This window comes from Notothenia coriiceps, unplaced genomic scaffold (genome assembly GCF_000735185.1).
Source record: "Notothenia coriiceps isolate Sejong01 unplaced genomic scaffold, NC01 NC01_scaffold00024067, whole genome shotgun sequence".
Classification (NCBI taxonomy): domain Eukaryota; kingdom Metazoa; phylum Chordata; class Actinopteri; order Perciformes; family Nototheniidae; genus Notothenia; species Notothenia coriiceps.
The window spans coordinates 1-9443 of NW_011356768.1; the positions used below are offsets into that span (position 1 = coordinate 1).

General features: G+C 39.5%; 1 protein-coding gene across 1 annotated transcript; it reads right to left on the minus strand.

Moving 5' to 3' along the window:
• Nucleotides 1-900: 900 nt before the first annotated feature.
• LOC104954850 (visinin-like protein 1) lies at nt 901-9288 on the minus strand. Its single transcript, XM_010782041.1, has 3 exons — nt 9050-9288; nt 7404-7619; nt 901-3037 (listed from the first exon to the last, which is right to left on the minus strand). The coding sequence occupies exons 1-3, from the start codon at nt 9167-9169 to the stop codon at nt 2840-2842; spliced, it is 534 nt and encodes a 177-aa protein (XP_010780343.1). The 5' UTR covers nt 9170-9288; the 3' UTR covers nt 901-2839.
• Nucleotides 9289-9443: the final 155 nt, after the last annotated feature.

The following is a 9443-nucleotide window of genomic DNA, read 5'->3' on the forward strand; positions in this document are numbered from 1 at the left end:
CGTTGAAAACTGACATCCAAGGGGTACCCTGTACGTAAGAGAGTGACGGGGAGGGGCCCTGACCGACCGTCAATATGTGACGGGTTGGGAGTGAGAAGTGTTGCTTCAGAAAGCTAAGGAATGTAGTTGGCAAGTGCGAGGCAAAGTAAAGCTAAAAGTAACGGGGAAACAGTTGATCAAATTAACTTAAAAATAAATGAGAAACAGCTGACATAATGTGAGCCAAATGTGATTGATTAACCGTTTGAATAGTTATAAGGTAGCCTACAGTTAATGGAGTTAGCTAAAGTAATACATAAACAGTTGCAATAGCTAGCTTAAAGTACTTTCTTCAGCATCCTCTTCATCTCACCTCATCATCAATCCAGATCTTCAGCATCCTCTTCATCCCATCTCCTCATTAATCCAGATCTTCAGCATCCTCTTCTTCCCATGTCCTCATCAAATCTAGATCTTCAACATCATCACCAGTGTCTAGACCCCGGGGGGTTTACCTCACGGCTGCATCTCTCCCTTAATATACGATATCATGATCGGGGTCTAATCACCAAAGACTATTAACATTTATATCATATGGAGCATGTTTCAATAAATGTTCTCTTCACAAAAAATGTAATCTCTGAAATATTAAATTTGATTAATCTAGTGAAATAATGCATAGTGTAATTTAACTAAACCAAATTAAGCCATTAAAATGTAGTTGTATGAAAATGAATATCCATATTTTTAAAGCGTTAATTTACATCTAGTAACATCTAATAAAATGAGCACATGGAACATTACGGGGTGTATTTGAGCTAATCTAATAGAATGGTTTGGTGTATTTCAAGCAACCAAATTGGGGAAAAAAACCCTATGCTGCTTGAGGAGATGATTTGCTGAGTTAAGAGACCAGACAAGAGCCCATAGAGTTCCTTTTATTAGATTAAATCACAACACAGGGAGTAGTGCAGCCATGTCGTCAGGGACACAATACATGCTACAAAAGAATCCTTGTACACGTTTGCTTTTGCTTACATTTGGTATCTTGATAGCAATAATATTAATAACAGAGTTGGAATTAAAAACATTGTTTGGCCAAAAGATGTTTATGTAAAGAAGTTCAGAATACAAAGTGACATCGCTGAGAGACAATAGACTGGTATGCTCGACCTTTATTGCAATACTGTTTATTACGACATATAACATCTGCTTTAGCCTCCACTGCTATTGTTGATGCATGTTGGAATGTGTCTGCGGTGCTTTCAGACGTGACCAGGTCAACTTGGTGAAGTGGGCGCACGGGTTATTTCCAAATAATTAGTAGGAGACGCCACACTTCACTGAACTTCTCTACGTTTCGAATGTCTGAGTATGGGTACAATGGGTGAGAGAAGGGAGTAAAAAAGTACAAAAAGATTGACTGATTTTTAAGAGGGAATTACGTCGAGGGTCTGGGGAGGGAGAATCGTCCAACTTACTAAACACATGGCTTCACAGGAAGGGCTGTCCTTTACTAGTTACAATGAAAAAACATTCAATGCTCCTCTCACTACTTCATTTACTTCCACTGAAAAAACACGAACAGGAAAATGCTGCACGGGCCTTATTTTTTCTCTTCTTTGACGCTCTAAAATAACTCTGGATTTGTCTTCTTGATATGCAACCTGCAGGCTAATTGGAAAATAAGTAGATGTGATGGTAGGTTTGATAACAATGCTCTCCACCTATAGATTCTTTTTTCTTCCTTCTAATCCAATTATCTCCAGCTGAGGGACGCTTCATTGGTTCTCCAGGGAATCCTGTTGGAAATGTTTGATCTCGCTTCACTTTCTATCGCCAACACTGGTTCAAAATGACTGGTTCCTCTGCATCGAACATCTATTTCTTTGTAATGAGAGTGTGTTTTAAATGCACAGGGGCAGGGTTTTAGTTCTTAGCAACATATACTACAGCTATTTTACAAGGGAACATGCTCCCACAGTTAAAGCAGTCCAAAGGAAACGCCTTGACATATCACATCATTGACACCCTTTACTTGTAGAAGGACCTACTTCAATGTTTTTTTGCTCCCTATTCAGTAAACATATTTTCTCCCAAATTCTCCAAAGTGTCACGCGCTGCTTCGATAAGGCTTTCTGTCATCGATTACAGGATGCAAAATTAGGAGATTTTTTTTAAGGCAGAACCTAAAGGCATGCAAATTAACTACATTTACATCTTTTTACCGATCGTATAGGCATGTTTCAGAAGGAAAAGTTGGACGTACGCTATAATCCATCTCTTCTAATAGTGCTAATATTTCGAGACGATGGATCGAGTGTTATTGGAGGCAGATACATTATCATAGGAATTTGGTTCAGTCGACATTACTCGGTATTATGAAACACAGACAGCTAGCGTCAGTAAACTCGGAACAATAAATAGAGTAGCGGCAAATTCAACGTGGCACATCCATGATGCGCAAGCTCCAGTAAAATGAAACTGTATGGAAAATACTTTGCACACTTCACATTTTGGCAGTTGATCTTTAAATAATTTAAATATATATTCATATTTATATATATATCTATATATATATTATTTGTGCGAGGTGTTCATATGTAGTGACATGTGTGTGTGTTTGTGTGTGTGTGGTGTGCACTTGCACTCTTTGTATGTTGTGTGTAGATCTTTTTTATAGCAAATAACATTCTCATGCACACGAGTGTTTCAAACACAAGAAGCAGATCCATTGAAAGGTAGTCCAAGCATATATATATAATTTTTTTTTCTGTGGAAATAGCTGCAAACTGAATGGAACATGAAATTCTTTCTGTGCAGTCTGTGGCGGCAGGTGGAGCTCCGCTTGCCCTCCGTTCTATTTCTGGAGGTCGCACTGCAGCAGTAGCACGATGGACGGGTCGCTCTTCGCCGCCTCTTTGAACTCGTCCAGCGAGATCTGGTCGTCGTTGTTCTTATCCATCTTGGAGAATATCTTGTCCACTCGCTGCTCGGGCGTCAGGCCGTCCTCGTTCATCTTCATCATGATCACTGTGCCCACCATCTTGTAAATCGCCTGCATGGGGAGAAAGTGAGAAGAAAAAAGTGTTGATAGGGTTAGCTTCAAGTAATGGATAAACATTTTAAATAATTAAAGATAATATACTTGATATGAGTTAAAATGTTTGTATAAACAATTGCAATAGTAAGGTAAAATTAATGTAATAAACTAAAAGTACTGGATATACATCCAAAAGGTTGCAAAAGTAACAGATAACATTTTGAAAGAATTAGCTAAGAGTGCACATAGATGGATAATAAGCCTCATGGATCATCAACGGAAATAATTGCTAAAAGTAAGTGATGCATTTTTTTATATTGAGCTAAAAGTAATTGATAAACAGCGAAATATCACAAATAAGCAGATATAATTAGCCTCAGGTAATGTATCAATGATTGAAAACATTGTTGATATTCAATTGTATTAAAATAAATAAAAAAACAGCCTTTTTTATAATGTTACTTCAAATCTGTTTGGAGTTCTAATGAAATAATCACATTTGAATCATAACAGGGGTGTATTTGAGTTAATCTGATATTATTGTGGGGTTCTGTCACACTAACACATTTTGGAAACTCCTGGTATCAGCACATGCTCGCACTGCTTGAGATCATTTGCTTAATGATCAGATCAGACAAGAAGAATACGTGCTACAAAACAATCCTTGCTTTTGAGAAAGAGAGGGATTTATTTTAGAAGAGACACACTACATCTGAAGTCTCTTAACGCGTCCATGTTTCCTTCCTTCCTTTCGTGTCTTTCCCTGAGATTCAAAACAAGGGAACATATCTCCGTGTTGGAACCAGGTTTCAGTCTTTGTGGCAGAACAGATGGAGCACAGCTGGATAGGCTGTCAACGGCTCTATATTTGTGTGTGTGTCTTCATACCCTGGTGTGTGTATTTCAAAAGATAATGTGATGTGCTGTCCAAATGACAATAGTGAAGCACAGTAGCTACAGCCTCTGCTGTTAGCTTTTTGAGTGAGAATGTGCTAGATTAATCTGTAAACATCGACACATGCTCTGGGGCCTCATTTATAAACGGTGCGTACGCTCAAAAGACGGCGTCCACCAGTTTCTACGCAATGTTTGCGATTTATAAAATACTAACTTGATGGGAAAATGTGCGGTCCTCCACGCAAACTCTAACCCATGCGTACGCACTAAAAACAAAAACGGGAGAGACGAGAAACTGCGACACCGTTGGCAGAAGGAAGAATGGAGAGAAATATGTGGAAATAATACCATAAATAAAATGTTCACGTCTTGCCGTGATACCGGGTTGGTTTTAGCTGTGCTGTCGTCATTTCCTGCTATCTTCTTCATAAATTCAGTCAAAATGAATGAATGAATGGGCGTTTCTTTGACTATTTATAGGCAAATATGGGCGTTACGTGAAATAAATAAATACGGATAGAGATACGAGCATGGTTTTATATACTATCATGTTTAATCGTGTTTTATGCGTGTTTGCCAAGACTTGATAAGTCGCTCGTAAAACACAGGAGGTATGGAAACTAAGAACACCATATGTGGTCAATTGTACAGCTAATATAACACAACACATTAGTTGCATTTCCTTTAACTGGTGGATTATGGATATATAGTTGCTGATCGACAGCTGGAACACAAACCATCAAATACAAACAAATAATTCAGATCCAGTCGTCATGACTCCACTCCGGAGGGATTCCCCGATCATTTCTTACAGTTTCTCATCAAGGGGGTGTCTCCTGTCCCCGCTACAAACACGGTACGCAGTCTTTTACGAATCGGAAAATGTCTGTGCGTATTTATTTGCTTTGTCCTACGTAAGCAACCTTCCCACGTCAATCCTACGCAAGGCTTTATAAATGAGGCCCCTGGTCTTTTTGCTTTGTACAGTTTATTAGTGGGCGTTGCTGCTCTGTTATTGAATACATACATTTATTAAATAATTTACATTACATGCCATTAGCTGACATATCCAAAGCGAATGTAAAATGTAAATACCGTGGATCTACAGGAGCAATTAACACGTTGACTGCAGGTTACAGGGATTGAGCCACGGACTCTTTGATTAGTAGACACCGATTAACCCTATTTGCATCTGCATGTTTGGATATTCTGTAAAGTTGTTATTTTGTAATCCTGCTTTTATAAAACAAATTCTTATAATCTTTTCAAATAGTTTATGATTTTCAACAGAAATTAGCCTTTGTTAATATATCTAACATTACCTCTAGTTACAGTTGCAAGAAAAAGTATGTGAACCCTTTGGAACTACCTGGATTTCTGCATAAATTGGTCATAAAATGTGTTCTGATCTTCATCTAAGTCACAACAATAGACAAACACAGTCTGCTTAAGCTAAAACCACACAAACAATTATATGTTTTTATGTTTTTATTGAACACACCATGTAAACATTCACAGTGCAGGGTGGAAAAAGTATGTGAACCCTTGGATTTAATAACTGGTTGACCCTCCTTTGGCAGCAATAACCTCAACCAAACGTTTCCTATAGTTGCATATCTGACCTGTACAACGGTCAGGAGGAATTTTGGACCATTCCTCTTTACAAAACTGTTTCAGTTCAGCAATATTCTTGGGATGTCTGGTGTGAATCGCTCTCTTGAGGTCAAGCCACAGCATCTCAATTGGGTTGAGGTCAGGACTCTGACTGGGCCACTCCAGAAGGCGTAGTTTCTTCTGTTGAAGCCATTCTGTTGTTGATTTACTTCTGTGCTTTGGGTCGTTGTCCTGTTGCATCACCCATCTTCTGTTGAGCTTCAATTGGTGGACAGATGGCCTTAAGTTCTCCAGCAGAATGTCTTGATAAACTTGAGAATTCATTTTTCCGTCGATGATGGCAATCTGTCCAGGCCCTGAGGCAGCAAAGCAGCCCCAAACCATGATGCTCCCTCCACCATACTTCACAGTTGGGATGAGGTTTTGATGTTGGTGTGCTGTGCCTTTTTTTCTCCACACATAGCGTTTTGTGTTCCTTCCAAACAACTCAACTTTGGTTTCATCTGTCCACAGAATATTTTGCCAGTAGTGGTGTGGAACATCCAGGTGCTCTTTTGCAAACTTCAAACGTGCAGATCAGAACACATTTTATGACCAACTTATGCAGAAATCCAGGTAATTCCAAAGGGTTTACATACTTTTTCTTGCAACTGTACATGAGGCACAGAGATTTCAGTATTGCAGTGAATCAAAGCGTGTTTGTTGCGCTGCCTGAATGTAATCCTCTCCATGAGGCAGAGACATAGCACCATACATCCTCGATGAGCTGCTCAGAAAATGCACCTCTGCCTTATTGTTGCTTGTTTCATAATATATTTGTGTTTATGAATCATTTGTGTCAGAGCGCTGCAGGCTCAGAACTCGGCTGTATGACCTTTGACTTAGGTCAGGAACATCAGGTGCTGCCTCTCTGTGACTCTGCGGGTCGCACCAGGCATCAGGAGACAAAGCACTTGCTGCCAACGGATTACTTTCCAAGTATGCCATAATATGTAATGAAATAAAACGCTGTTGCCATTAAACGTGGGGTGCTACTTAATTGAAGCATTTCAAGATACTGTAGATATATAAAAAATATTTAAATTACTAATTATTTTTACCTAATAATATGGATATTATAATGAAATATTGGTATTCCCCCCACAACATCACACTCACAAACACATATTTATTTATTATTTATAAATATGTTTGACTTATGAATATAGAGGATATTATGTAGAAATAAAGGAAATCATTGATATTTGGAAATCGTATTTATTTTGAATGTTATTCTCTTAACTTTAAATATGTGGTTCACCAGTATATAAATATTCCCTACTTTATTTTCTCTGATTATTACCTCCAATATGTTTACACTGGATCTTTATGTGTATTTGCTAAATGTCTTAACATAATACTGAGTTTAATTCTGCTTGAGGACTCGTTGAACTGAGACTTATTAAATTTAGGTAAATGCACTTTTGTGTTTTCTTTCATATCCCTCATTCTTCCTGGGACTCAAAACAATATAATGATACAGTATATAACACATGAGCTGTATTGTATTACCCCTGCTTGTCATGATCTGTCTTTATGTTTCCTGTTTTGTTTTGTCTACCCCTGTGTTGTGTCTGTTTTTACTTCCTGTCTTTCCCACTGGTCTCCTGTTTGTCTTTGTCAGATCATTTTTATGCTGTCTCTTACAAAGCTCCGTTTGCTTTTTCCCTGCTCTGGATCCCTGAAATAAAAGGTATATTTCTGTAAAGTCCTCCTGGTAAGTGCCCTGCATTTGGGTCCACCCTGCTACGCTTGCTGAGACACAGTTCTCATGTTCTTGTTCCACTAAAACAAAATGACCAGTGTTAAAAACAAATCTTTGCTGTGTTACCTGGATGATCTCCAGCATCTCCACCCGTGTGATCTTGCCGTCTCCATCCAGGTCGTACATATTGAAGGCCCAGTTGAGTTTCTGCTCGAAGCTGCCTCGAGATGTGATGGACAGAGCGCAGATGAACTCTCTGAAGTCGATGGTGCCGTCGCTGTTCTTGTCGAAGGTCCTGAAGGCGTGCTGGGCGAACTTAGACGCATCGCCGTATGGGAAGAACTGGGAAGGGGAAAAGAAGAGAGTACAAAGATAAGTAAAGCTGCTTTACAAGATTAAGATCAGTTCGAAAATTATGCATTACGTATTTTTTGGCTGTCCTTGGGATTAAATCAACTTTTACTCAAGAGTAATACGCCTCAAGGGAACATCAATATTCAGCGAGAAACCTCTACACATCCAAAACATGTCATTTGTTATAAACCTTCAAATGATTCACTGGGTATAAGAGCTTTAGATTAAAGAATCAATGCAGATCGTTCCAAATGTTGGGACATTGCAGATGAGTGAAAACAGACAGTGCTGTTCGGGAATATAATGAATCATTTGCATTTTGATCAATGGACTCTGATTACCTGCAGTAATGAATGAGTCTTTGATTGTCTATTCTCATCAGGGCTTTAAGGCTCTAGCTTTGCTAATGTTTTCACTGGTCTGTGATTTGGTGTGTGTGTGTTTGCATAATGATCTATACTACAAGGTGGTTTAAATAATCTTATAGTAAATAGTAACCTGTCACATCAAATTCCAGTCTGTCACATTCAAGTACAGTTTTGAGGTAGTTGTACTTTACTGGAGTATTTCTTTACACTTCTAACGTAACTTTTATACTTTTAATTAACTTTTGATTCAAAGACTTTAACTGTCACCGAATATTTCTACTTCCACCACATCATCAGTTCAAAAATAAAAATGCTGTCCAATAACTTTCATTTATTCACAAAACGAATGAGATTCCCATAAGCGTCAGTTGCACGTTGTATCAAGTACTAATTAGCAAGCATTAGCATGTCGAAATGCTTAAAGGTGACCTATCATGCAACATTTTGTACGTCTTTTATACATGAATATGTGTCCCCGGTGTTCCAGGGAACTCACCAAGTGTCAGAAAACACAACCCTCTCTATTTTCCTCCATACCCAAATCTCTTAAAAAGGGGCAGCAACGGATCTGATACAGACTGATCCAGATTTGAACACTTCTATGACGTCACAGAAGTGGCGCTACGGTTATTGGGCAAACAAGGTAGCAATGGCGGCAGGTGCAGTCACAGCTCACTTAATACACGCAATACTTTTGAACTTTTTAAGACCTGTTGACATAAACTAGCAGCAAAACGCACAATATGCGTACAAGGCTGATCTGTTGAGCCAACAAACCCATACAACTCTTGGAAACTTTGGATATGGGAAGCACACTCTAGCGGTGTCTCTCATTTTTCCATCTTTATACAAAAGATGTCTAAAGAAACACTCAAAGCCACAAGCTCGCCTTCAACAAAGTAATGCACTGCTAATCACCACCTGTCTGCTGCTATCTGGAGATATTCATCCGTGCCCTGGTCCATACCAAACTACACCAGAGAATGAAGCCAACATCACGGCGGATGCTACACGCAATACACATTTCCAACAGAGTGCTGTTTTGCCTACCCCAGGTGTCGGAGCGGCGGACGGCTGCGGGCTGGTTGGAGCTGCGCGGTTCGGGGCTGACCGACAACGACGGACTGCTGCGAGGAGCGGGGGGGACGATGCACCAGCACGGCAAGACATTCGTAACACCGCTGTATCTGGGTGTAATAATCCACGTGCATTTGGAAACAGTACAACTCAAAAGGTAAACAGGAAACAGGTGAATCCGGCGATCACGAAGAACAGGAACCGGAGTATCTTTCAAAGCCAAAGGGCCTTAGGTGGACATTTGAACATACTGTAGCGATCTGCATTTATTGTTCAAGTGTTCTGTTAACTGTTTGTGTCAGGCTTCTGTGAGGAGAGCAGGTAGGGGTGGGGTTGGGGAGCAGAGGGTTTGGTGTGTGTGTGTCTG